The sequence below is a fragment of the Phascolarctos cinereus genome, unplaced genomic scaffold, assembly GCF_003287225.1.
Source record: "Phascolarctos cinereus isolate Bilbo 61053 unplaced genomic scaffold, phaCin_HiC Scaffold_9;HRSCAF=440, whole genome shotgun sequence".
Taxonomy (NCBI): Eukaryota; Metazoa; Chordata; class Mammalia; order Diprotodontia; family Phascolarctidae; genus Phascolarctos; species Phascolarctos cinereus.
This window is the reverse complement of record NW_027556402.1, coordinates 258,361,804-258,389,800: the sequence shown is the minus strand read 5'-3', so window position 1 is coordinate 258,389,800 and position 27,997 is coordinate 258,361,804. Positions and strand designations below refer to the sequence as shown.

General features: G+C 57.5%; 1 protein-coding gene across 2 annotated transcripts; it reads right to left on the bottom strand.

Annotated features, from left to right (window-relative positions):
- Positions 1-25: 25 nt before the first annotated feature.
- TCIRG1 (T cell immune regulator 1, ATPase H+ transporting V0 subunit a3) lies at positions 26-21,851 on the bottom strand. 2 transcript variants are annotated; one of them, XM_020968218.2, is made up of 21 exons: positions 21,736-21,851; positions 16,925-17,021; positions 15,196-15,316; positions 14,045-14,123; positions 13,038-13,267; positions 12,806-12,891; positions 11,580-11,706; positions 11,282-11,364; positions 11,073-11,166; positions 10,352-10,564; positions 8,050-8,200; positions 6,225-6,364; positions 5,742-5,899; positions 5,571-5,661; positions 3,874-3,992; positions 2,994-3,207; positions 1,764-1,886; positions 1,536-1,649; positions 975-1,092; positions 259-436; positions 26-171 (listed from the first exon to the last, which is right to left on the bottom strand). In XM_020968218.2, the coding sequence occupies exons 3-21, from the start codon at positions 15,310-15,312 to the stop codon at positions 87-89; spliced, it is 2,520 nt and encodes an 839-aa protein (XP_020823877.1). In that variant the 5' UTR covers positions 15,313-15,316; positions 16,925-17,021; positions 21,736-21,851; the 3' UTR covers positions 26-86. The 2 variants fall into 2 exon arrangements, with proteins under 2 accessions (XP_020823877.1, XP_020823876.1); XM_020968217.2 differs by lacking the exon at positions 16,925-17,021.
- Positions 21,852-27,997: the final 6,146 nt, after the last annotated feature.

The following is a 27,997-nucleotide window of genomic DNA, read 5'->3' as shown; positions in this document are numbered from 1 at the left end:
CTGAACAAGACAAGCTGGGCCGGGCCTCCTTCAGTTCCCTTTTATTGCTGTCCAGTAACACTCAGAGGCGGGCATCGGGCGAAGCTCTACAGGGTGCTGTCCTCCACCTCGAAGGTAAATGGGCTCAGCTTGTAGCCAGTGCCTGCGTAAAACTTGTTCTGGAACTCCACCCTGTGGGTCAAGGGGGCCATCAGTGGGGAGGCGGGGAGCCCGCCAGCCAGGCTGCCCCCCGTCGGCAACCCCTCTCCCCCCACTCACCAGTGCAGACGCAGGGCATGCAGGAAGGCGGACAGCCCCTCCATCACCAACAGGATGGCCACAGTGAGCACGGCAAAAGCGGCGAAGACAGGCACTAGCACCACACTGGCCACGCCTATCTCCCGGCCCATGTGCAGGCCCACACGCATCACCATACCCCACAACACCTCGGAGAGCTCTGCGGGGGGCACAGGGCACAATGGGCATTCGTGTGCTCAGCCCCCCAGAGCAAACATCCTGCCCATTCTGCAGATGAGGAAACTGAGGCCCACCCACATACCAGCCATTCACCATCCCATGTCCTCAGTCATTCATTCATCCACCCATCCCTGTCCTAACTCACTCCTCCAGTCTTCGGTTCTCTGGGCTTGGGTTTTCCCACTTATAAGATGAGGGAGGTTGGCCCAGGGGATCTCCAAAATCCCCCACAGAGCCCCCTCTGGCCAGCCCAGCCCAGCCCAGGGGATCAGCCCTGGCCAAGGACTGGGAGTCTCACCTCCCAGCCTCCCAGCACAAGCCTTATCTCCCACCAACCTGAAAAGCCTGGAAACTCCCCTAGGCGAGGGAGGGTGTCTCCTCTTGGGAGCCAGCCAGCCAGCCTGGGGCAGAGCCAGGGGCCAGGGGACCTTGGGGGCAGCGGCTGGATTCCTAGACACTGGGGGGAGGGGATGCCTGAGCCCCTCCCATAGGAAGTGTGACCCAGCCCCTGCACTCACGGGCGTGGGCCAGGCTCAGAGCCCAGAGACGGAGGTAGGAGGCCGTGTTGGAGATGCAGCCCAGACAGTACTCAATGGTGTGAATGGCCTGATGCATGAAGACGTCTGAGAATTCAAACTATAAGGGGAGAGAATGGCTCAAGGAGCAGGAAGGAGGAGGGACAGGGAAAATTACCCGCGCTTCCATTTCGGTATCAATCCGGGTTTGCCAAGCCTGTGAGTGCTTTTACATATGGGGAAACTGAGGTTCAGAAAAATGCCGTGACTTGCCAAGGGTCACACAGCAATGAAATGTCTGAGATGGGGGTCAAACCCCCGATCTCCCTGGCTCTGAGCCGCCCTCCGTGAACTCCAGAAATCGAAGGCTGGCTGGAATGATAACAGGGCCCATTCCCAGAAGGTGCTAGGCTGGGGCACCATGGCTTTTCTTCCCTGTGGGTGTTATCTGCCCCTTTTTACAAAGGAGGGTGTGGAGGTTCAGAGAGAGGGGTTCACACAGCTCCTACCCGTTAGACTGGGGATCCCGAGGGTGTGGGGAAGGGTGGCTGAGGCTGGACTCACCTTGGGCTCCTCCTCTTCATGGCCCGCTTTCTCCTCATCTTCCTTGGCCCCACGTCCGTTCAGTGAGGCTTCATCCTCCGTCGCCCCGAGAAGGCGGCTCTTGTCGGGTGAGCCCTGGTCTCAGAGAGACGGATGAGGCTGCGTCAGGTGGGCAGCAGGGCCGGATCCCCATGCCCACGCCTTCTGTCCATCTCTCCCCCACTACAGTGCCCGCTCCCAGATCCATACCTGCAGTTGGCGGCCAGGCCGTCTCCTCCGACGGTGCTGGGAGCACAGATAGAGGGGTGTCCCCAGGAGAAGGACGGGCACAGAGGCCAAAGCCAGGATCACCAGAAACATCTGCACGGGCTCCTGCGGACGAGAGCAAGGTGGTCACAATGCACTCGAGTCAGGCCCCCAGCCATACTGACGCCCTTCCAAAGTCACGGGCGAGGTCACTTCAGCCATGGTCTTCCTCCCTGACTCCCTGCCTGACCCTAGGGGATCTGTCTGCCAGGCCCTGGGAGTGAGCGGGCTGTCCTCCCCAGCCCAGAGAATACAGCATCTTTATGGAAGGTGAGCTTCAGCCCTGTCTCTTGTAGGAATTAGGTTTTCTGATACTTACAGATCTGTTAAGGAAGGGGACTGCCCCACCCCACCTGATGACGCCCCAGGGACACCCCTGGGGGGGGGAGCCACCCTTCTCTGGCTCTGACCCAGATCCCCAGGGAAGGGGCTGTCCAGCTGGGGGGGGGGGCTCTCCCGAGGTAGTGCATTGTCCTAATTCTTCGGCAGTTTTTTCTTAACACCAATTCTGAGAAAGGAGTCTATGGTGTGGAACACCACATGCATGCGTACCTGTCTGTGTAAATATGGACACGCTGGCCCTTTGCTGGATGGACCAGGGGGTTTTACTGACTTTTTATCTTGTTACTGGAGATTTCTCACTGGGTGGAGGAGGGAAGGAGGCGATTTGGAAATGAAGATGATGCAAGACAAAAGGTGGGAGAAGGGGGGCAGGGCACCATGTTCAGCGGCCGTAACCTCCTTGAAAGGCTTGGGGAGGAGGCAGCACCCGGGGAACGACGGGGGGGGGGGGGGGGGCGGAGAGCGTAAAGAGGCCCCTCGAAGCCGCTGTCAGGCGGACCTCCCCCGAGTGGAAGGGGCTGCCCGGGCAGGGTGGGCAGAGGCTGGATGCCCCTACGGGCTGCCTCGGAGGTCCCTGACAACCCTCCATGATCTGTGATTCTTGCTCCAGTAAAACTGGTGGTGGGATCACAGGAATCAGAGCTGGAGGAAGCCCCAAAGCCCCATTGCTTTCTGCTGCCAGAGCGTTGCTCGGCTCTCTCCACCACCACCGCTGTAGAGCAGAAGCTCCCTGCGGGCGGGGCTTGTTCCGCCGCCGTCTCTGCAGCCCCAGCACCGGCCCAAGGCCCGGCAGAGCAGCCGGGGGGATGGGGGGTCTCCCTCCGAGCTCACCTGGTGAGGGTACAGGGGCTCGTTGGTGGGACTCCGGGAGAAGAGGAACATGTTGATGAAGTGGATGAGGATGCTGGGTGCCCAGGGCGAGCTGGCGGCCGAGAAGCACAGCCACTTGTAGGCGATCATGAACACCAGATAGCCGAAGAGGCCCAGCAGGAACAGCATCTCGGGCAGAAACTCGAGCAAGAGCCGGTGGGGCTGCCGGAAGTGTCTGCGGGGCGGCGGGAGGCAAGAGGCCGCTGCAGGGGCCGGCCCGGACTCCTGCCCCTGCCCTGCCCCAGCCCCCAGGCTGCTCCCCCCCTCCCCCCAGCCCCCAGGCTGCTCCCCCCCAGCCCCCAGGCTGCTCCCCTCCCCCCAGCCCCCAGGCTGCTCCCCCCTCCCCCCAGCCCCCAGGCTGCTCCCCCCCTCCCCCCCAGCCCCCAGGCTGCCCCCCTCCCCCCCAGCCCCCAGGCTGCTCCCCCCCTCCCCCCCAGCCCCCAGCCTGCTCCCCTCTCCCCAGCCCCAGGCTGCTCCCCCCTCCCCCCCAGCCTGCTCCCCCTCCCCCCAGCCCCCAGGCTGCCCCCCTCCCCCCCAGCCCCCAGGCTGCTCCCCTCTCCCCCAGCCCCCAGGCTGCTCCCCCCTCCCCCCCAGCCCCCAGGCTGCTCCCCCCTCCCCCCAGCCCCCAGGCTGCTCCCCCTCCCCCCAGCCCCCAGGCTGCTCCCCCCCTCCCCCCCAGCCCCCAGGCTGCTCCCCCCTCCCCCCAGCCCCCAGGCTGCTCCCCTCCCCCCAGCCCCCAGGCTGCTCCCCTCCTCCCCAGCCCCCAGGCTGCTCCCCCTCCCCCCAGCCCCCAGGCTGCCCCCTTCCCCCCCAGCCCCCAGGTTGCCCCCCCAGCCCTCACAGGTGGTTGAAAACACCCAGGATGACCCCAAAGGTCATGTGCAGGATGCCCAGAATCACCGACATCTTCATCTTGAAGGAGTTGAGAAAGCTCAGGTGGTTGATAGCCAAACTCCAGATCTAATCAGGATAGGAAGGGACAGTCAGAGGCTCCAGGTCCTGGAGGAGGGAGGGTGGGGGGGGGGGGGGGGGGGGGGGGGTGAGCTCCTAGGACACCTCGGCCTCTGCCTGGGCCTCCTCCCTCACCTCGCTTCTATTTTCTGCAGTGTCTGATGCTGCAGCCCACACCCCTCCCAGTAAGATCAGCTCTCTGCTTCCCTGACACCTTCCTTCAACAAGCACTGATTAAGCCCCTACTGTATGCCAACCCTGTTCTGGCCACTGGGGAACTACAGTCCCTGCTCTCATGGAGGTCACGGCCTGGGAGGTAATTATCAACACGGCGTGACATGATTAGTCCTGAAAGAGGGGCAAATCTGAGGAGGGTTTGGCATCCGAATGGAACTCCCCACCTCGGAGCCTTTGCCCAGGCTGTTCTCACTGCCTGGCATGCCTTCCCTCCCTCCCTAGCTCCACCTCTTAAAGAACTCCTGTTTCCATGTAATGCCGTGTTTAATTATTTCCTAGACTATGACCTCCCTGAGAGCAGGGACTGTATTTCCCCAGTGGCCAGCACAGGGTTGGCATACAGTGGGGCTTTAATCAGTGCTGGTCCCCCTGAATCTTCTCTTCTCCAACTAAACACCTCAATTGCCTTCAGCAGCTCCTCCGATGGCACAGATCCTCTGTCATCCGCACCCCCACCCCAGAGCCGACTGTAATGGCCTCGGGGCATCTCCCTCTTCGAGTCCCTCCTACTACACAGGCTGCCACAGTCGGCTTCTGGAGGAACAGGTCAGACCCCACCACTCACAAATGTCAGTGGCCCCCCACTGCCCCTCAATCTGGGCCTGGCTTCCTGTCCCAGCCTTCTCTCCTGGAAGGCTCTTTTTTTTGGGGGGGGGAGGGCTAGGCAATGGGGTTAAGTGACTTGCCCAGGGTCACACAGCTAGTTAAGTGTATAGTGTCTGAGGCAGGATTTGAACTCAGGTCCTCCTGAATTCAGGGCTGGTGCTCTATCCACTGCGCCACCTAACTGCCCCTCCAGGAAGGCTCTTGATCCTGGAGGGGCTTTAGGGGGGTGGGTCAGGAGCCACTCCTCAGCACAGGCTGGACGTTCCTTTGTCAGGGACATTGTCGAGGTCCACTTTGGTCAAGACCGAACTAGTATAGACCCCTCTTGAGCTCCTTCTGTCAACAGGACTGTAGCACCCCACAGCCCCACCCCCAGCCTTGCTCCCACAAGCATGGGCTCCCCAAACAATGGCCATTCCCATCCTTTGAAGCTAGCTTAACTGCAAGCAACTGTGAAGCCTGCCCTGACCATCCTAGCTGGAAGTGAGGGTCCCTCCTCAACTCCTGCAGGGTTTTATATGGTGCTTCCTTCCCATCTCTCGTCCCAGTTTCTCCATCTTAAAAATGAGGTGGTAAGGCCCCTCGAAGCTTGACACTGATATTCCATGCTTTAAGCCTCCCCAGCCCCACGTTCTAAGCTCTAATGTCCTTCCTAGCTCTGAAATTCCCCATTCCGAGGTCCCTCCTGCTTCCACCAGTCTTATGTTCTAAAGGCCTGTCCAGCTCTGACAGTCTAGAACTCACCGGATCGATACCAAAGGGGTAGGGTCCCTGGAAGACATCAGTGACGTTGGGATCCAGGCTGAGGATCGGGTGGTCAGCCAGAAACGCTGAGCTGTAAGACCCAAGATTGTCAGGAGACATCAGGAGGCAAGTGGGGAGGATGGGAGCTGGCGGGCCAGGGGAGAGCTTCACCTCCAGTTGGACTGGCTCGCCATGGCCCTGACACTCCAGCCCGAGGGGAAGATGGTGGTGGCTCGACTGAAGCATTCGTTGTAGATGAAGCCAGTGTAGACGGAGAAGGCCCCCATGAGCAGAAGCAGGTAGCGGCCTCCGAAGAAAGTCCTCCAGATCTGGGGAGGGGTGGGGAGTGGAGGCCTAGTGTCCAGGGAGACCGTCCCCAGCCGTCCTGCCTCTGTCCATCCTCCCCCACCCACTCCTCCCCAGGCCTCCAGGATTTAGAGCTGGAGGGGGCGTTAGCAGGATGGCAGTGTCACAGATCTGGCCGGGAGGGATCCAAGGCCGTGTAGTCTGGCCCCTGGTTTTATAGATAGGAAGCCAAGGCCCAAGCTAGGAAGTGACAGAGCTAAGCTTCCAATTCCCAGAGCAGGCCTTTTCCCTGCAAGCTCAGACGCCACCCCCGAACCCCCCAGGCCTCCCCCGCCCCATGCCCCTCACCTCATTCTGCGAGGCCTTCATGCTGGGCCGACGCTCTCCAAGCACCATGGCCAGGGCAAAGAGAAACATGAGGAGCCCGTGCCCCACATCCCCAAACATGATGGCAAAGAGGAAGGGAAATGTGATGATGGTGTAGGGGGCTGTGGGAAGAAGAGGACCCCAGCACACATCAGCCCAAGGCCGGGCCCCTCCCTCACAGACCCACAGAAGGAAGGGAAATGGCCTAGCTCAACTCCAGCCCTTGACAGATGGGGAGACTGAGGCTCGGAGGCAAAGCTCAGGTCCCACCCCCAAATCCAATGCTCTGCCGAGTGGAGAGGCAGCACCCAGCATATTCCCAGGGCACCCCCGTTTCTCAGTACATATCTCTGCCCTCCAGGGCTGTGGCTGTCCTGCCCATCGCAGCCAGAAGGTCGGCCTGACAGCCACCCCTGGCTCTGGTGCTCACAACTAGGTCCAGTCACCTGAAGAGGACGAGCCCCACAAACACATTCCCCGTTGTGGCAAACAACATGCCCTGTTCCTTGTCCCACACTTCAGCCCCAAAGGGTGTCCCTTATCTGTGAATTTGGGGAATGAGTGTGAACCCCACTAATCTTTACCCTTGAAACTTTGTCAAGTGTATAGGAAGCTCATATTGTTTCCCTTTTCAAAAGAGAGATAGAAAGAGATGGAGAAAGAGACAGAGAGAGAGATAGGGGAGGTGGAGTAGAGAGAGAAAGAGACAGAGAGAGAAAAAGACAGTGGGGCACTTTGGTCTAAAAAACCAATCCATGCAGGGGCAGGGAGGCCTGGTGGAACAGCTGTTTATGCAAAAGCCATCTGGGAGTTGGTGGGTTGCAGGCTCCATGTAAGTGACCAGGGTAACCCGGCAGCTCTATGAGCTAATTAGATCCTGGGACAAAAAGTCCTGCTCAAGCCCCACCTAGAGAACAGTGGTCAGTCCTGGGCACCACCAATGAGGAAGGGCACTTTGCAGCTAGGGAGGGCCCCGGGGAGGACAGCCAGGATGAGGAAGGGGCTGGAGAGGACGTCGTAAGAGCCATCCACGGGAACCAGGATGTTGGGCTGAAGAAGAGCAGGCTCGGGGTGGCCACAGCTGCCTGCAGGGCTGCGCTATGGAGTCAGGCTTAGCCTTGCTCCTCCTGGCCCCCCTGGGCAGAGCTGGCTGCCAGTGACATGGTGGTCATGACCTTCCTTTTTGATGTCTGGTCACGACCTCCTGTTTCCATTCATTTTTAAGTGAGGGAAAGGCACTATGGGAGGGATGCAGGTTTTGGCAGCTCAGGGCAGGGATGCCCATCTGAATGTCCAGCATGGGCCAGGCTGGACTGATTTGTCCCAGGGTGGCTTCCCCATCCGCAGCTAGAGGACCACTTGTCACAGAGGCTAGAGGAGATTCCTCAGCAGGGAAACTTGATCCTCTCTGAGTCCAAGGCCCTAGGATTCTATCCCATCCTACCTTGGCAAACCCAAATCTAAACCCAATGAGTGAGAGCAAAGGGAGGTGAAGGGTGCTAGGATCACAGATCCAGAGAAAGGAGCATCTTCAGAGGTCGCAGAGTCCAACCCCTCCTTTTACAGATAAAGAAACAGGCTGAGAGAGGAAAGGAAGTGCCCACCCAGGGTCACAAAGATAATAAATGTCGAGCCCAGGTGTTCCCGACCACGACCATCACACCATTCCTACGCTATCCTGCCTCGGGGCAAGCTGGGCAGCATCTGGACCGGAAGGAAAATCTGCCCTCCCCCAAACTGGCCCTGCGCCCCCATCAGTGGCCTTCCTGGCCTGACCCTGACAGATTCCTGACCTGCGAGCGCTCACCTGGGTTTACTTCCTGGTAACGCCCCACGCCATACGCGTCCACGATGCCTTGGAAGCTGGCAGTAAAGCGGTTGGTACGGACAAGTGTTGGGGGTGCGTCTCTGGAGGGGATTTGGTGCACTACGGCTCCCACACCTGCCCCACTTCGGAGCTGGCAGGACAGGAGAGAGAACATGGCGACAGAATTTGATGAGATGTGGGCACTGGGCTGGGCACCATAGATTTGAACATAAAAATGACCTTGCCCTCAAGGAGCTTACATTCTGTTGGGGGGTATAACCCATACACAATACAAAGCATACACTAACAAAAAATCCAAGCTGGCACCACAGTGCTGGGCCTGGAGTCAGGAAGAACCGAGTTCAAATCCAGCCTCAGACGCTTCCTAGTTGTGTGACCCTGGGGCAAGTCACATCACCCTGTTTGCCTCAGTTTCCTCATCTGTAAATAGGAAATGACAAACCACTCCAGTTTGCCAAGAAAACCCCAAATGTGATCCCGAGTAAGGACAAGACTGAAAAGGATTGAACAACATTAAACAAATGTTGGCAAAAGGGAACTTTTGATCTTTAAAAACCATGCCCTGAAGGCAGAGGAGCTTTTAACAGATCTGTTTAATTACCCAGAAGAAGAGGTTAATGGAGATCCGAGACCACGAGTCTAGAGAGTCTAGAAAGAATAATCTCTGACCCAGTTTTCACTGGAGACTGCGTTGAACCGTGACAAAACTAGGGCCGCCAGGCAGGAGAACAGAAGCAGGAGTGGAGATGGGTGAGCCCGCGTCCCGGTGAGAAAGCCTTGGGCTTAGCCATTCCTGCACACTCCCCGGGTACCACCTCCCAGAGAGCGACTTCCTTCCTGGGGGGAAGGGCAGATGGGCCAGCTTTACTATCCAATTCCAAGGAACTAGAGGCGTTGCTGAAGAACCCCATTAGAGCAGAGGGGCCGTTCGGGGGTGGGAGAGCCCATGGAGGACCTGCAGCTGGATCCCCGGGAGCTCCGGAAGGGAGTGCCTTCCTTCCTTTTCAAGGGGATAAAAAGTGCAGTTCTGCACATCTGTCTTCATAAAGATGCATTTCCACCACAACTAGTTCCCCAGTGGAGACTGAGGGAGAGGGTGAAATTTTTGTAAGAGACGGATTTGTGGGATCGGACTGATGTGGTCAACTCACAACCCCAGATCCCTTATGGCCAAAAAGAGCTGCCACCACACCCCGCAAGGAAATGCCGTCTGCGAGGAACGGTGAGGGAGTAAGAGAAGGGCTATGGAGCTAAGAGCGAGGAGACTCAGATCCCCGGGTCTGGGCAGGCTGGGGAAGGCTACGCGGGAAGGGAGGGAGAAGCCAGGTCCTAAAGAAAGAAGGTACGAAGGTACGGGCCGTTTGTGTGTGAATGACACACGTGCAAAGCTCAAAGGCAGGACAGGGTGAGACGTGTTTGAAGGATAGTGAGGATGCCAGTTTGGCTGAAGCATAGGAGCACGAGAAAATCATGTAAGGCACAGTAGCACCAGGAAATAAGGGGCCTTGAACATCAGGCAAAAGGGCTTGGACTTTCCATGGTTGGCAGTGAGGTACCACAGATAGAATGCTGGGTCTGAAGTCGGGAAGACCTAGGTTCAAATTCTGCCTCAGACACTCGTTAGCTTGTGTGACTATGGACAAGTCACTGAAATTCTCTGAGCCTCAATTTCCAATACCCACAGGTTTGAATGAGATAATATCTATAAAGTTCTTTTCAAACCTTAAATTAACATATAATTGCCATTATTAGTATTAAGTGTATAGTATTTGTTATTACTTTATAGTAATAAACAGTATTATTACAGTTAACAATAAGGAGCCAAGGAAGACTCTTGAGCAGAGGAGTGCCGTGTTAAGAGCCATACAGTTCTAGTATTGTAAGCACTGTGGTGGAGGGGAGGCTTTGAGTAGCCTCACGGTCTCTTGAAGCTTACTTCCCCCTTCTCTGAGTCTCAGTTTCCTTCTCTGTAAAATGGGATAATAATCCCTGCACTCCTCCCCATACTGGATGGTTGTAAGCGCTCTGTCAACCTTAATGCCCTCAAGAAAGAACTGTTCTCTTTTTCAGAGGCTTTCTATACAGGCACCTTTATCTAATCTTCACAGCACGGGCTGCTGTGGGCAGAACAGAGGAGGGTCTATGCTAGCCACTGGGAGGATAAAGGAGCAGAGGCCCAACAGTGTTACGTGACCTGTTGAAGTTGGTGGGAGGACCGGGCCTTGGGGGAGCCTTGGTCTCCCAGCTCCCGGAGCCTGCCCCGCCCAGGCCGAGGACTCACCGAACTCTCGTTCAAGGTCTGCTGCAAGGTTACGAGGTCTCGTGTGGGGCACCAGACCTCAGCGATGAGGCACTTGTCGGTGACGCTGAGGCTGCACTGGCTGAGCATCAGGTAGACGGCCTTCATCTTGCGGATCTGCACTTGCCACAGGGGCAGGAGGCCTTGGACGCGGTGGAGCACCTGCCCCAGGAACTGCTCTGTCTCCTGGAGCACCTGGGAAGGGGGCCGAGCCAAGAGACGGTCCCGGTGAGTCTGGGGCAGCTTCTCCCTCCCAGAGGCACCAAGTCACTGCGTTCTCCAGGCTTCAATTTCCTTCTCTGTAAAAGGAGGAGCCTGGACTAGATGCTCTCTGAGGCCCTTCTTTCAGCCCCAAATCCCATTCCTGTAACCTCCCCCGGGAGAACGTAAGCTCCTTGAGGGCAGGAACGGTTTCGTTTCTGTCTCTCGATCCCCAGGGCCTGGCACACAGTAGGTGCTTCATAAATGATGGTTGGTTGATTCATAGAAGAGGGAGCGGGCGGGACCAGGAGCAGTAAGGCGGGGAAAGGGGGTTGATGCTATTACTTGAAGGCAGATGGAGGCCTGACAACGTCTCCCAGTGGAACCAGATGCCCCTCCCTGGCGGGCTTCGGGCAGAGGCTGTCCGGGCAGGGTCAAGGACGCCGCAGAGGCAAGCCCTGTTCGGACACAGGCCGGGGCTTGCCCTTCAGCTGGGGCTCACCAAGCTCAGGTCCTGTCTCTGCTGCTGCAGGTGCTGTAAGCTGGCCAGACGCTCCTCCTCACGCTCCGGAAACGGGAACACGCTGCAGTGGAAACTGAAGGGACGGTGGGGCGGGGGTGGGTGATGGGGATTGGGGCTGGGGCAGGGGGGCCTCTGGGGAATGAGGGCAGGAAGAGCGAAGAGCAGAGCTGGGGGAGGGGCTCACTCACCAGTCTGTGATCTTGCGGATTTTCTGTCCAATCTGCTCTCCCCAGTAAGAGATGAGGAAGATCACCCAGGGCAGGCTCTCTCCCTGCAGGAGAAGACGTCGCCACCCGGAGTGACCTTCAGAGCTGGCCCTTCCTCCTCGCCCCTGCCCAGCCGTGGGGCTCAGATGGCACTGCCCCTTATTCGCCGTCCTTAGTGCACAAAGCGGGAGGCCGACAAGGGCAAAGGAGTCTTCCTGACTTGGTCTGGCCTCCCTGGGGGCCTGTGCCAGGGCAGCAGAAAGGGGAGGCAACCCCTTACCGTCAAGGGGTCCTCAAGCGGTTCCTCCATGTCCACGAAGCTGGCGATAAGGTAGCCGCGACACGCCCGCCACAACAGACGCTCGAGGGCCCCGGCTCGCCAGGGCAGGATGGCCCCTGCCACAAAGCTAACAGACGACCCCATGAGAGCGAGAGAGGGCCAGGGCCCCCTGCTCACCCCGAGGGACAGCTAGCCAGGCAGAGGCACAGATTTATGGCCCCCACCACAATGCCATGGCCCACAGCGGGAACCCTCATGGGACCCGGCTGGGCATGGGAAGGCTTCCAGAAGCTCCTGTCCTCTTACGTGGAACACTACAGAGGTGGTCAATGGGCAGAAGAGATAAGACAGCAGGCGAGAGCCCTGCCACTGACATGCCAGGGGCCATGGGCATTGGCTCCTTGCTTTTCAGTTTCCTCTGCTATGGGGGGGGGGGTCCCTCCCAGCTCTGACGTTCCCTGTTCTAAAGGTCCCTCCCAGCTCTGACACTCCCTGTTCTAGATCCCTCCCAGCTCTGTTCTAAAGGTCCCTCCCAGCTCTGACATTCCCTGTTCTAAAGGTCCCTCCCAGCTCTGATGCTCCCTGTTCTAGGTCCCTCCCAGCTCTGTTCTAAAGGTCCCTCCCAGCTCTGACATTCCCTGTTCTAAAGGTCCCTCGCAGCTCTGACGTTCCCTGTTCTAAAGGTCCCTCCCAGCTCTGACGCTCCCTGTTCTAGGTCCCTCCCAGCTCTGTTCTAAGGGTCCTTCCAGCTCTGACATTCCCTGTTCTAAAGGTCCCTCCCAGCTCTGTTCTAAGGGTCCTTCCAGCTCTGACATTCCCTGTTCTAAAGGTTCCTCCCAGCTCTGACGTTCCCTGTTCTATAGGTCCCTCCCAGCTCTGACGCTCCCTGTTCTAGGTCCCTCCCAGCTCTGTTCTAAGGGTCCTTCCAGCTCTGACATTCCCTGTTCTAAAGGTCCCTCCCAGCTCTGACATTCCCTGTTCTAAAGGTCCCTCCCAGCTCTGACATTCCCTGTTCTAAAGGTCCCTCCCAGCTCTGACGCTCCCTGTTCTAAAGGTCCCTCCCAGCTCTGTTCTAAGGGTCCTTCCAGCTCTGACATTCCCTGTTCTAAAGGTCCCTCCCAGTTCTGACGCTCCCTGTTCTACGTCCCTCCCAGCTGTGTTCTAAGGGTCTTTCCAGCTCCTATATCCCAGGTTCCCTTCAGGTCCACACCCACCGTCTCAAGTACCTAATCCTGAGATCTGCTCGTGGCCCAGCCTGGGGGTCCAGTAAAGGAGTCTCTTCCAGAGGCCGTTTGGGTGGTGCATCTGGAAGCTATGGGACCCCAAGGACACTAGATGCAGGGGTCCTGCCTGCAGATGTGGGCGCCCCCACCGCACCCAGCCCTGGGAGCCCCACTCCAATGCCTCCCCCCCATTGCTTCCCACCAGGGAGCCCCAGGAGGGAGGGAGAGCACTAACATGCTGGTCGCGGGTGTAGGGCCCCTGTCGTAGGACTGCAATGTGCTGCTGGAGCAGGTGCATCCGCGTGCGCATGGCCTGGTGGTTACCCCGGACTTCCTGAAGCTCCTGTGCCACCTGCTGGGTCCCCTCCTGGATGCGCAGCAGGTCCTTAGGGGGCGGGGCCTCTGGGTTCCCCTGGGGCTCCGGGAGGGTCAGGCCGGCTCTTCTCACCTCCTCCTGCAGGAAGGCTGGGGACACAATAGCTCTGGCCAGCTTATCCTAGCCCTGAGCCTTACTGCCCTTCCGGGGGAGGGCCCCAGTTCGCTTCCCTGGGCCCCCTCGTGAAGTTCCCAGAGGCTCCAGGGCCAACCCTTCTACTCCACAAGCACCCACTGTGTGCCAGCTCCCAGAAGCACCCACTGTGTGCCAGGTCCTAGATCGGGCTCTGGAGATACAGAGCCTGGAGAAAGCCCTTACAGAAGTGTCCTTCCGCAGGGCAGAGGAGCCTCTGCAGCCCAAGCCCTGTGCTGCCCCAGCACGCGCCCGACTGGCCTTCCTACCGTGCCTCCCCACCGCCTCCAGCTGCTCACGCTCTTGCTCTCACGGACCCTTCCCCTGTCTCCCACCCACCAAGCCCTGCCTGCATGAGCCAGCACAACGCCCCCCTCACTAAACTGGATCCTGAGATCAGGCCTCAAAGGGGCCTTTCCAAGTGCCGCGGACGACGTGTGATATAGGCTGCCAGCAGACTGATGCCGCAGACGCGGGCGCGGGCGGCCCAAATGCCTGCCTTCTTTTCTCCAATCCCTTCTTCTCCCCGCCCCCGCCCCAACTGCCCATCAAAAAGGGAACAGGGATTCTAGGGGATCACGATGTCCCCGGGAGGGCTTTGGGGCCTCCTTTGGCTTGAGCCTCAGCTCCCAGGAGGAGCCGGGATACTCCGCACTGCCTTCCTCCTTTCTTCCCCCTTTGCCGTTAGCGCCACCTGGCTCAGCCCCAGCCCCCGCGTCCACTCTCACACTTACAGAACGTCTTCTCCAGGTCCTCGCAGCGCCGCACCTCCCCAACATAGCGCCGCTGAAAGGTGCTCACCGAGGCATTTAGCTGTAGCCAGAAACGCAGGGTCAGCGTCTTGAAACCCCGCAGGCCTTCATGCAGCCGGCGGTCTATCGGCTAAGAAGTTCTAAGGCATCCGTCTGAGCTCCTTATTTTACAAATGAAGAAACTGAGCCCTGATAACCTCCAATGCACTGGTGGCAGGAGTTGAACCCAGGTCCCCTGGCTCCCGCAGCACCGTAATGACCCCTGAAGCTCGGGGTCAGCAATGCTGGCCAGTGCTGGTGCTGCTGGCTCCCTTTCAGCCCATCCCCCCACCCCCAACCCTCAGTGAGCTCAGCCAAAATTCAGCAGAGAAGGAGCAAAGGGGGTGGGGGGAGGCACGACTCCCTTGAAGCCTGGGGGCCTAGGTTCTAGACCTGTCTCTGACCCAGAGTGACTGTATGACCTAGTCTAAGTCATTTCACTCTGTGGGCCTTAGTTCTTTCTGCTGTAAATGGGGATCATAATTTATAGAAACGCTAGTTATACAGATATGTGTGTGTATGTGTGAATACATGCTAGCTGTTACTAGAACTGTGCTTTAAAAACAAAACAAAGCAAAGGTGAGGCATGCCACCCGCCTCCCAACAGAGCAGGCCCGGACTCAGCACGGAGCGTAAGGGGTGCTTCTGGACCTGGCCAGTGTGGGGATTTGTTTGGCCTGACCACGCTCACTTGTTACCAAAAAAGGGGGAAAAGTAAAAGGAAATGAACGTCCCGTCACAGAAGCAAAGCATGCTGGCGCTGGAAAGGGCCTTGGAGGGAGCCAGCCCCGAGCCTTTGCAGAGGGGGAAACTGAGGCTCAGAGATGGGGAGGGACTTGACCAAGGCCACCCCGTTGATGAGTGTGAGTCCTGAGTTCTGTTCGGTGGTCCCCATGAGACCCCAGGGGAGTCATTTCCCTCCTGGCCCAGATGGAGCCCATTTGGCCCCAGATCTTTACAGCCAGAGGTGCCAAGCTGCCTGAAGAGGCAAGTACGCCCACCAATGACTCCCCTGGACCCCGGTAACTTTGCGAGGTTGGCTCCCTTCTGCGTCCCATCTCCAGGGCGCACCTCCTCCCTGCAGCCCCACTCACGTCGCGGAACTCCACCAGGCCACGCTCTCCCAGGTCGCTCACACAGGTGTAGGCAGCGGCTGTGGGCAAGAACAGCTGGGCCAAGGCCACCTCCTCACTCCTGAACATAGAGCCCATGGTTCTGCGGGCACAGAGAAGTTGGGAGTTAGTGGGACCTGGCGCCCCCCCAGCCTTCTGACGGAGCCTGAAGGATGGAGGCCTCTTATCTCTGCATTCTTTCCTCAGTCCAGGCTCAAGTCAAATCTCTGGCCTCCGAGGAGGCTCCCCTGCGTGGCAGGGCCACAGGGAGCCCATGGGATCCTGGCTCTAGAACTGGAGGGGTCACAGAGGCCATCTGGGCCAGGATGGGCATGCTACAGAAACTGAGGCCCAAAAGCGACTGACCAAGGTCATACAGGTTGTGAAGGTCAGAGGTGGGATCTGACCCCAGGTCCTCCAACTCCAGAGGGCAATGGGGACGCTGGGCCCGTCAGCCAGGGCTCCATCCTATACTGCTTCATGAAATTCTCAGGAACCTCTGTGTCGGGAAGGACCCGAGGGGCCTGGAAATCAACAAGAACTCCCCCTCCCCGCCCAGCGTCAGGGGAATCTCTGGGGTCCTCCCCCAGCCGGCCCTTCTCAGGCCATTGATTTGCAGACTTGAAGAGGTAGAGGCAGGGGGGTGGCCTGTGGGCTCCGTTCTGCCTCCGATCCTAGGCCTACGCATCCTTTCCTCCACGCTGGACACACAGGGCATCAGGGCACCCTGTTCCTCTACTCCCTGGTCTCCAGGGCCCTCATTACTGTAATCATGCTCCCTCCTCGGGACAGACACTCCCAGCTTCTCAGTGTGTGGAGTCCAGAACTGGCACAAGAGCCCAGATGGAGACTGACCAGGGCATGGACAGCGGGGGCCATGTGGCTGCTCTCCACACCGTGGCTGAGGCTGGGTGCGTGACCTTGGCCACTGACTCAGGGACCTCACCCAAACCACCCCATGGCCCCACCTGGCAGAGAGGAAGGGGGTGCCAGTGAAGGGCCGGTCTGCTTCTTTGTCAGCTGACGCAACATTTTGAAGCAGAAACCATCTTTTGCTTGCTCACTGCCCCACTGGCTGGGCCTGTCTCCCAAAGAGGACGAGTCAGAAGGTGGTGAGCACCAGGCAGTTTGTGGGGGAGCTGGTGACCGACGCCAGGTGCCCAGGTCAGGGCTGGGGGGAGGGACCAGGGGAGGAGCAGCTGTGATCCTGGGCTTCAGACAATTCAGTCAGCCTCTACTGTGACCCCACTCCAGGGCAGGCCCTGTGCTGAGCTCTAGGGACTCATGGGCAAGACCCTAGCAGTCCCCACCCTCAAGGAACTGCCATGTCACCGACAGGAAGCAGCCAGCCCAGAGAGAAGTAAATAATTAACAAGAGCGATAATAACTGGCATGTCTATGCCTAGCATTCACTGGCCGTAAAGTGCCTCACAAACATGATCTCATTTTACACCCTCCTGATGTGTGTGTATATATGCATACACATGTATGTATGTACACACACATATAAAACATATAAGCTCTCTCTCTCTCTCTCTCTCTCTCTCTCTCTCTCTCTCTCTCTCTCTCGGGAGACACATACAATACATATAAAAAGAAGCATTGGGGCAGAGGGTCCCACTAGCTGGGGGGTGGGAAGGGCCTCAGGTGGTACAGTGTATTGGCTTTGGGATCAGAGGACCCGGGCTCAAATGCAGACTGTGCCACTTACTAGCTGTGTGATTTTGGGCAATCTCTCTGGACTGGGGTCCAGTAAACGCACAAGGAGGAGGCTGGACCGTCGGTCTTTTGGCTCTAGAGCTAAGATCCTATAAGAGGCAGAGGGGAGGGGGAAGCACATTTTTATCATGGGAACCACTCTGCATAAAGGCAGAGAGAATGGAATTGAAGAAGCTCTCAGTCTGAGGTGGGGAAGATGTGAGCTGACCAGCCCTCCTGGAGGCCCAGCTGCGGGCCTCCTCAGCAGCGTGGGACACATGTGCCCACATAGAGAGGGCCAGGCAAGGAACACGCTCCCACACGGCTGCCCCGTCCCCCCATCACACACAGTTGAGCCATGCTGAGTTCTCTGGGGGACAGAGCAGGGTCCAGCAGGAGAGGGGATGGGGAAGGAGGGAGTATTAACGACCACTACCCCTCTCCTGCCTTCAGGTGCTCCCCCTCAGCCCAGAGGAGTGTGTATCCAATGAAGCTGTATCCACTGGCTGCCCCCCTCGCCACCAAAGTGCCTCGGCTAGAGGTGAGGCAGGACAGCTTCTTTAGAGACAAGAGAAGCCAAGAGCAGGAAAGGAAGAGCCAGGGTCTGTTCTGGAGAGGACCAGGAACCAGAAGGCAGAGTCTGAGGAATTGGGGTGGTGGGGTGCAGCCCCTCCTTCCCTCAAACCAGCTCCCTGGCTCCTACCCAAGACCTTGGCCTCCCTCCGTGTCTGCCTCCAGAATCCTCTCCCATCCTAGTCTAGAGCAGGGTTCAGGAGGACAGGGCTAACTCAAGGGACCCTGAAAAAAGACCCCCCCTGCCCTAGGCACTGCCCCTCCTGTACTGGGTACTGTCTCCTTCACCCCCTCTGAATCACCCGCCATGGCACCACCACCCACAGTCATTAGCTTGCTGACTCCCGTTCCTCGGTCCAGCACATCCTTCCTGTCTCCCTCTCTGCCGTCCTTCTGGACTGTGCTGTGTAGCAGCCTCTTCACTGGTCTCCCTGCCTTCAGTCTCTCTCTGCCACACAGCGAGCACTCTGTGTTACAAACTGGCTACCGCTCTTATTTGACAGGACATTCGTTCTCCCACTCCAAGCCTTTGCCCAAGCTGTGCCGCCTGCCTAGAAGATGCTCTTGTCTGGCCTCAGCTGTCAGAATCTCGAAGCATTCTTCCAAGCACAGCTTGGGTGCCCCTTCCTACAGGAAGCCCGTCCTGCCTGCTTCCCCCATCCGGCACCCTGCGACTTGGTATCTGTTGTTCCACATAATAAATCTGTGAAGTCTTTGAGCTTTGTCTCTGTAATCCCAGCATCTAGAACAGTGCCTGTCAAGAGGAGGAGCTGCCTTATGGGCTAGAACTGAGGTTCTAAGGACTGAGCTTGCTTTCCTTGTCTGACTTCCCATGCTCCAAGGTCTCCCCCAGCTCTGACATCCTACATTCTCTGTTCTAAGGTCTGTCCCAGCTCTGATGTTCTCTGTTCTAAGGTCTCCTCTAGCTCTGACATCCTACGTTCTCTGTTTTAAGGTCTGTTACAGTTCTAATGTTCTATATTCTATGTTCTAAACCAAGTGAGTACCCTCCCCTCCTCCCACCCCCGGGCCTGGGTCTCGATGTGGGGGATGAGGGTGGAGATGTTTTGTGAAGGGGCCAGGAGATGGTGCAATGCATGAAATAACCAAACATGCCTTCTGCCTGGGCTCACCACTCATCAGAAGCGTGGAGATATGATTGGGATAAAAGATGCGCAACAATCTTGCTGGAAAGTTTTCCTGAATGCATGGGAATTTTTTGCCATCAAGCCTTTTCTTAAATAAAGGCTACCTGGGGCTGGGGAAGGATTCCTCTGAGTCCAAAGTCCAACCAGACCACCGTCTTGGCTGAGGCTCGGGGGACTGGCAGAGCTGGAAGGAGCAGGGGGGGGGGTATTCAGAAGGGATAGCACAGGAGGGAAGCTCCCTTTCCTTTCTCCCTTCCTCCCTCCCTCACCAGCCCCACAAGTCCCCGGACCCTGGTCTCCTTTGAAGAGTAAACAGCAAACACACTCAGAGGTTTGTTTTCCCAGCGGCCCTCCATGCCTCTGGAAGAAGCACTACTGTTTCCCATGGGCTTAGGCATAAGGGCTGAGCCTGGGGAAGCTGGGACATGAGCTGGCTGCCATGCTCTTGCTCCCTCCCAAAAACACGGCAAGTTCGCTGTGCCTTCCAAGGCGACAACCATCTAGTCTGATGGACTCACGTGGACTCAGGAAACTTCAGGCCTCCCCCTCCTCCCCAGAAATGCAGACCAAGGTGAATTGGGGCATCTTGGAGCTACTGTAGGCATGACTCTCAGAAGAGGAGAAGGGGGTGCCACGGAAGGTGAGGGGAGAGATCTGGGGGCTCCCCTAAAGGCTCCACCGATCCCACTGGGCCCTGAGACTCATTCATTCATTCACACCTTCCCTGGCCCCTGTTATGTACTGGCTCCAAAGATGAACAAAGTTGATATCCTGCTTGCAGGGAGCTTACACTTTAGCAGGCTGCAGCTGGCAGAAGGCTGGCCCTTCAAAGTCTTTCTAGTACAGGGAAAACAGAAGTAGGGGCTCTTCATGTGACTTGGTTCATCACTTCCCCTGGGGGAGGGGTCCCCTAGCATCCCCATCTCTGGACAGGGAAATGGATGGCCCCCAAAGGGGGATGGGAGAAACAGCATCACCCTGGCCACAAGAGGGAGGAAAAGGACTGGAAGTGGAAACCCCCCAGATGGTGAATGTGTGAGTCAAAGCCACACTGACAAGTTCATACAGGGCCGGGGAAAGAGGAAGTGGAGGAGGAATGAAGAAGCCAGCTTGGTCCCCTCAAAGCATCCTCTTGTTGCATTTCCGCCCAGTGCAGGCCCCGAACCCCTGGGGCTGAGTGCCCACCCGGGAGGGCCCCGAGGTGCAGCCACAAGCAGCCCCTCCCCCACCAGAGCGGCAGCCCAGGCCTCCCCGCGGGCCTGCCTCTGGAGCTGTTCTCCGAGGCTCCTGGTCTCCCCCTCTTTCACTTTCAGTTCTTCAAGGCCTTCTTGCAGTGTAATTAGCTGCGCTTGGAACTAGGCCTCGTGGGGCACAGAGATGCCTCTAGACCTTACAGTCTAGAGAAGGTTCTCAGTCTGAATAATGCAAGCTTCCACAGTCTAGGCTGTCCAGAAGGCAGCTCTGACCTTCTGTGTTCTACGTTCTAAAGTTCCCCCACGCCAGTTCTGACATTCTACATGCTAAGACCCCTTGTTAGCTCCGATTTCCTATTGGCTCACCCTCCAAACTGGCCCGCAGCCAGGCGGTGCTCAAAGCCCCCAGAATTCCCCAGGGCTCTTTCCAGTCTTCAGGCTCGGTCCTGGGAGGACCCCTGCCTTCTGGCCTGCCCCCTCCGGCCACAGAGAACTGCCCTATGCTCCCCTGCCCCCCCACTCCCTTTTTCTGTGTCTCTTTCTCAGCTCTCTAGGGATGAACAGAAAGAGGTCTGTAGTCCTAAATTTAACTCAACATCAGCGGACTAGCCAGTGCGCTCCCTGAGGGCAAGCCCTCTGGTCAGGTTTGAAATACATTTTTTCTGCTAGTTTTTGCTCTGACATCACCTACATTTTCCCACATGTCCCTCCTCTATCTTTGCCTCCAGAGAGCCATCCTCTACAACACAGAATAAAAGGGAAAAACTGCTCAGCCACACTCCCCCCTCATCCCCAAAGGCTGCCCGATGTGGGGCGCACTGTTCCCCCTTCTGTCCAAGCTGGAGCATGGGCATTCCTTATCTTTCTTTGCATGGTGCAGAGCACACAGTGCGTTCTAGACCTAACCCACTGTAGGGGACAGAAGCCCAGAGAGGGGACTAGCCCAAGGGGACCACAGTGGGGGGTGGGGGTGGAGAAAGGACTCAGGCCCCCTGACCCCCAGCCCAGTGGGGCTGTTCTCTCCCAGTGGGGGAGGGCTGGAGAGTAACAGAGTAAGAACACTTGCCTTGGCTGGGAAGGCTGCCTGGGAAAAAGTCTTGAGGCAGTGGCTGACCTCCAGCAGCAGGAGGTCAGCCTGTGACTCACCCCTCTTGTGTCTGCCTGAGTCCTAGGACAGACGGCAAGAGATTCTGAGAGATGGCTCTGGGATCTTCCTCTGGGCTCAGGTGACCCTAGTGGGGTGGGGGGCTATGGGAAGGGGCCAAAGAAGGTGGCGAGGAAGAACTCAGAACTTAATGGGGGGGTGGGGAGGGCAGTGTGGTGCAATGCATAGAGAGAGCCAGGACTGGGAGCCAGGAGCCCTAGCCCTGGGTTCTAGGCCTGAGGCACCACTGAGAACCTTAAAGTCCCATTTCCTCTCAAAGGCACAAAGTTCTGCAAAACGAGGTTGTTTGGACTGGACTGCCTCGAAGGTCCCTTGGAGCTGCCAAGATCTGTCATCCCCGCCAAGGAGCACCTGGGCGGTCTCCCAGGGCAGGAAGGGGCACCCGCCTTCCTGGCAGGGGCCACGGTCCCCCGGGCTCCTCGCCCCCCCCCACCCCAGCTCCCTTAACACCAGCTCATGTCCTCTGGAGCTCCAGCGCCTCCAAAGCCCTGTGACTATTCTTCCCATTTTCAAACGAGGAAACTGAGGCTGATGTAGGGGGAAAGACCACTAGGGGCATGCATCGAGGCGCTGAACCTGGAACTGGACCCAGGTCTCGGCATTCTCTCACTCACCCCTGGGTCCGGCGGTGGGGCTGGGGAGGAGGCTAGGAGGGAGGGGGGGCTGGGGGCGCCAGCCTGAGGATGGTGGGCTGCGGGCAGGGTACGTGAGATGCGCATCTCGATCTCGCCCCGGCCCCACTTACCCAGCACGCTGCGCCCCGCACCGGCTCCAGCCCCTGCTCCAGCTCCTGGGCTCCTGGGTGCGATCTGCAGCCGCGAGAGGGAGGACCCAATTTCTGCCTGGCTACCCGGACAGCCTGAGGGCGGGGCGGGTTCTGGGGAGGGGAGGAGAACTGGGCGAGACCGCCCAGCCAACTCGGCTTCCTTCTGGGGAAGTTCGGCCCCTCCTCCGGCCCCTGCAGCCACCCCCCCCCCCCCCCCCCCCCCGCATTCGGCAGGCCCCGGGGCCCTGAGTGCTGCAGCCACTGGCCCCAGGACTGGTTTGTTGACCCACTTGGGGCCATGACAGTGGTCAGAGCTGGGAGGGCCCATCTAGTCTAGAGGAGAAAATTTAGGCCCGGGGATGAGGTGTGGGGAAAAGTGGCTGGCAGAGTCTGTCCAGGCTGAGGAATCGAGGAGGACACACCCAGAGCTAGGAGACATCAAGGAGTGTACTTAACCCTCCTCTCACTTCTCCCCATTCAAACCACCAAGGAGTATTTATTAAGCACCTACTGTGTGCCAGGGATACAGAGACCGAGCATAAAGAGGGACCCGTCCACAGGGAGCTGCCCTTGCAAGGGAGGGGCCAGCAGGGACACATATACATATCACTCACACACACACAGCATAGAGCACAGGGTCTGGAGTCAGGAAAACCTGAATTTCAATCCTGTCTCAAGACACTAGGAGCTGCATGACCTTGTAAAATGCACAGGAGAGGGAAATGGCAAACAGCTGCAGTATCTTTGTCAAGCAAACCGTACACGGGGTCACAGAGAGCCAGGCACGCGGGGCTGAGACAACTGAAGAACGTATACATTAGACAAAATTACAGACAGCATAAATATGAAGTGAGTGAATACAAAGATATACAAAATAGCTACGTGGAGAGGGCAGAAGGCTTCCTGCAGAAGGCGGCAGCCGGCTGCTGCCTTAAAGGGAAGAACCCCGGGGGGGGGATGGGCCTGTGAGTCTGGCCCTGTGGTTTCCTCAGCAGAGGGGACTTGGGAGAAGGCATTCCCGCTCAGGCCATAGCATCAGCCTGGCCAGGTAGTGAGCTGCCCCTCCCATTAGGAAGGCCAGACCAGACCAGGACGAGTTGGCATCTATCTGCCCCGAGGGCGCAGCTTCTTTACCTCCTATCACTGAACTTGACTTTCTAAAAAATGTTTTACAATGACTGGCTTCCTTTGTAATCGTATGTATTTTATTTTGTGCACTTAAGAAGGTTGTTCTGAGAAGCATCCATAGGCTAGACCAGAATGCCAAGCAGCAGAGTGACGTGGTCAGCCCTGGGCTTCAGGAAAATCCCTTTGGCCAATGTGAGGAGGCTGGATTGGCGTGGGGAGAGGCTGGAGGCAGCAACAATCTTTGGAAGGCCAACAGAGAGGGGATAGGGCCTGGTGAAGGTGGGTGGCTGTGAGGGAAGGCAGGAAGGACAAGCTTGGGAGGCTGTTTGGATCTGTGGAGGATAACTCTGAAGCTGTAAGCCTGGAAGAGGGACCCTCACCAGATCCAGAGGAGCTCTGAAGAGGAGCAAGCAGGTCAGAAGTGACCAGAAGGGGAGACAGCTCGGATCTCTGGTGAGATCATCTCATCCTGGAGTCCACAGACCTCCAAGGCGTCCACGATTAGATTTCAGGAGGTCCACAATACTGAATGGGAGAAAACTGACTGAATTTCCATTAACCTCCAACTGAAACTGAGCATTTCCTTATATGTAGGCAACAAATGTGCTTCTGAGCAGGAGCCCCACAGGCTTCACTGGACTCACAGCCAGAGGGTCCAAGACACACAGAAGGTTAAGAACCCCTGGCCTAGGCCAACCTTCTAATTTTACAAAAGGAGAAAATGAGGCCTGGAGGAGTCAGGTGACTAACCCTCAGTTGGGAAGTGGCTAGGCTGGGCTTCTAAGCCAGGTGCTCCAACTCCCAACCCCGTGGGCTTGTGATTACCCTCCCATTGTCCTTAGAGCTCAAGGACCTGCCACCCTGCCCTTTTCCCCAGGAACCTCGAGGCCCCCTCGTCTCCTCCAGTTCCCTACTGCTCAGCTTCCTGGATCTTTAAAATGTTACTGTTAGCATATCAGTCATTCTCCTTCCCTCTGCATCAGTTTATACAAGTCTTCCCAGGTTTCTCTGACACTATCCCCGCTCCTCATTTCTAACAGCACAATAGTATTTCATCACCTTCATGTGCTCTAGTGTTCGGCCATTCCCCAGTTGATGGGCAACCTCTCCATTTCCAATTCTTTGCTGTCACAAATGGTTCTCCTCCTCCTCCTTTTTGGGTTTAGGCCCAGCTGTGGCACTGCTGGGTCAAGAGCATGCACAGCTTAATAGCTTTTGGGGCATACGTAGCTCCAGAAAGACCCTAATGCACCCCAAGGGTGCATTCATAACTGACTCCTCTGTGATCCTCACTACCACCCAGGGCGTGTGTGTGAGTATGTGTGTGCGCACGCGCCCCTTCAGAGAGGACACTTGAGATGTGGAAAAGGGAAGTGACTCATAAGAAATAATGCAGCTAGTCGTCAGGGGCAATCCAGGGTCTCTGGTTGAAATTCAGAGCTTTTTCACCAGACCACATCCTCTTTCCTCCCTGCCCTGCTCTGTCCCCATGGCTGCTAGCCACCAACCCAAGGGATTTGGCTGCATGGTATCACAGGACTGCCCTTGCTCCCAACCCCACCTCCAAAGCGTCTGCCGAAGGCACGGTGTGGCAGAGGGGACCCAGCCCTGGTCTGGCTCTGCCACCGATTCCCCGTGGTACCTGGGCAAGTCACTTCAATGTTTCAGGCCTCTGTCTTCATCTTTAAAAGCCAACTTCTTGGGGTTGTTACCAAAGAGTCAATCAACAGTCATGGTCATTACCTAAGTGACTTTAGATGGGAGAGGAATCTTAAGAGATCTTCTGGTCTCCAATTTCCTCATTCTAGTTTGGGGAAGTGACTCCCCCAGGGTCACACAGCTGGTAAGGAGCAGGTTGGGAGCCAGGTCCTTAGCTCTGGGGTCAAGATCATCCACTGAACCAAGAAAAAGCCAAGTTTCTTGAGCCCCAAGTCTGGGCAAGATGGGAGGGGGAGGGGCCCAGGGCCGAGTGACTACAGGAGCAGAAAACCCTGCAGGGGTTCTCCTCTCACCTAGGTCAGTATTACATAGCACCTACTATGTGCCTCACAACCCTGTTGGGTGCTTTTATGAGCTTCATTTCATAATTGAGGAAACGGAGGCAGATAGAGCTGATTTGTCCAAGGTCAAACAGCTAGGAAGTATCTGAGGTCACATTTGAACTCAGGTCTTCCCGAATCCAGATCCAGCCTCTCTCCCCGGTTCTAAGGATACCTCTTCTAGACCTGCCAGAGACAAGCGCAGCGACCTGGCACAAATCCCTTAAACTTGCTGGGCCTTCACTTCCTCTTCTAGCAAACAGGCGGCTGACCTCCATGGCTCTGAATGAACCTCTGGTCATTCTTCGGGGCATGGGGTGGGGGACGGTTGGCTATGATCTCACCCACCCAGGATCCTCGGAGATGAGTAGATCCCCTGCCCCATTTCTCTGCCTTCTAAGGGTAATTCCTGTTTCGAGGTTCTGAAGGTGAGCTCCCTTCAGGTCCCAGCTCACACCAGAGCTCGGTTTACATTTTGTGTGTGTGGGTGTGCCTGCAGCACACAGACTCCCCCCTCGTCTAACTCCCTTCTCCAATCCCGGTTATTTGTGTCTATTCTGTATCCCATCCCTCACTTGGGCACCCTAGACAGGCTGGTCTCTGAGCCTCCAGTTTCCTCATGGGCACAGTGGGGACGGAACACATCCCCATTTCTGGGGTCGCTGTAAAACTTGCCTGGGATGATGGCCATCAAGGGCATCTTAAGCCTTGAAGTACTATTGAAAAGTCAGCAATGACGTTAATGATGCCTCTTAACTGTTGGCCAAGCGGTGGGAAATTGGGGCTGTGGTTCCCCTCCAGGTGTCTCTGCTGTCCTTTGGCCAGGGTGGGATCGGTGGCCCCTCCCTTCATGGCCTCCACAAACTACTCCATGGGCAGCTTGAGCAGCTGGGGGGCCCAGGTGATGGTTGGCTGTGACCTCCGCAGTGGGCTTAGGGACAAGGAGACTGTAACGTACGATTATGATGCACAGGACCCGACCCTTACTCCTGGTCATTGTTGACACAAGCTTGCCTGCCGACCCTGCTCTGGGGCTGGTTACTGGACGTGCCCTAATTTGGGTTTCCAGTCTGGCCTCTAGGACCAGGGGCACATGGGAAGGAAGCTGAGCCCACCATCCCAGATAGGGGCCCAGGACGTTGATCCCAAGGCTTTCTCCCTCCATGTCCCCCATGCTCGGCGTCTTCCTCACTCCCCTCCAGCTGCTGCCCCACATCCTGTTTCCCCCTCCTCTGTGCCCCCTTCTCCCCTGACCCTGAAGCCCCAGCTAAAGGCCCGCCTCCCCTAGGAAGACTTTCTCGATGGCCCTGGATTCTGGGGCCTTCCCTCGGCTGGCCACAGCTGGTTTGAACATGGTGGTTTTCACTTTCTTCCCCACTGGACTGAGCTCCGAGGGCAGGGACTGATTTTTGCCTCTTGGAGCCAATGCCTGGCACACAGTAGGTGCTTAGTAAAGAAGTGCTTATTGGCGGATGGGTTTCGTGGCCCATACGCTCCACTCTTGCAGAACTTTCCCAGCCCTCCCCTAGTCCCTCTGGCTGCTTTCATCACACTTGTGCATGTCATACTCAGAATCACAGAATCAGCAGGTGGCAGGGTCCTGAGCGGCCTCCATGCTAACTAGCATTTCTACAGCAGCAAAGCCCTTCACGAATAGTAATCTCATTTTGTTCTCACAACCACCCTGGCAGGTAGGTGCTGTTATTCCCACTTTAGTTGAGAAAGCCGAGGCCAAGGTCAAATGACTTGTCCAGGGTCACACGGCCAATAAGTGTCCAGGGCTAGATTTGAATTCAGGTATTCCTGAGTCCAGGACCAGCGCTCTATCATCCTGAAGGCTCCCTGGTTAGCTGCCAATCCAATCATGCACAGAGAGAATTAATTCCCTATCAGAATACAGTCATGGAAGTCCGGCCTGTGCTAAAGACCTACAAAGGCCCTGTCCACTTTGGGCAGCTCCACCTGGCAGGGCATTCTTCCTGACCTCCAGCCCAAATCGGCCTGTTTGCACCTGCCCCCACTCTTGCCATTCCCCCTTCAAGCCCTTCAGCTACCTGAGGAGGGCCCACGGGACATCCTGTGCACTGCACCCCTCCCCCCCCGCCCCCATCTTCTCCAGGCCCAACATTCTCCTTTCCCTGTCCTTAAGGCAGACAGTCTTGGGCCCTTTGCATCCCCCGTCTTAGACTGTAGGCTCTGGGGTTGGCAGGTACTGAGTAGTTCAGGGCTCTGTTCCCAGGGTCCAGGACCACAGAGTAGAGGAGTTAACAGGCTTCTGGATGTGTTTTATTTTCCCTACAGCCTGTGCGCCCTTCCCACCAACACCTCAGCCACCTTTCAAGGCCTTGCTGACGCACCTCACGCCCTCATGCTCAGTGGCTCCCTCGCTCCTTCCTAGACGCTGCTTTGGATTGGCATTTCACCAGGCCTGCCTTCCCTAGTCAGTGATTTTCCCCTGGTTCTGACCCCGGCTGGACCGAGCTGCTCTAGGCCGGCTCACAGCCAAGAGGTTCTGGGTCAGAAGGCAGGACCAAGTGGTCACCCCAGGCCCCCAGTTGCTTCCCATCCTACCAGAGCTTCTCCACTCTTCCTTCACTTATGACCTGTCCCTCTGGCAGGAGTTTCCCAACCCTGCTCTTAAATGAGACTTCATAGGTGTGGGGGACCCTCTCCTACCAACGCTGATGGGCCAGGAGCACAGACGTGCCCCAGGTCAGAGCCAGGCCTTGAACCCGGGCCTTGCTGACTCCAAGGCGGCCCCTCCTCCCCCACCTGAAAGTGTTTGGTAAGGGTGACCTTTAGGGAAGAGTTTGGCTTGCGTGGGCCCAGCCCCCTTCCTGCATCCAGGCAGCAATGAGGAAGTAGCAGCCCCAGGGAAGGGGAGACAGAGGTGGGAGGGGAACCCAGGTGGAGCAGAAGGGGAGCCACCAAGGACCTGAAGCCTGGCCTCTGGCCAATCTGGAGACAGCGCCCTCAGGGACTCCCAAAACGGGGATGTGGGAGCTGGGGAGGGGGCCAGAGGAGCCCCAGCCCCGTGCCTCGACACGTCCCTCACTCCACCAAGTGAGACGCCC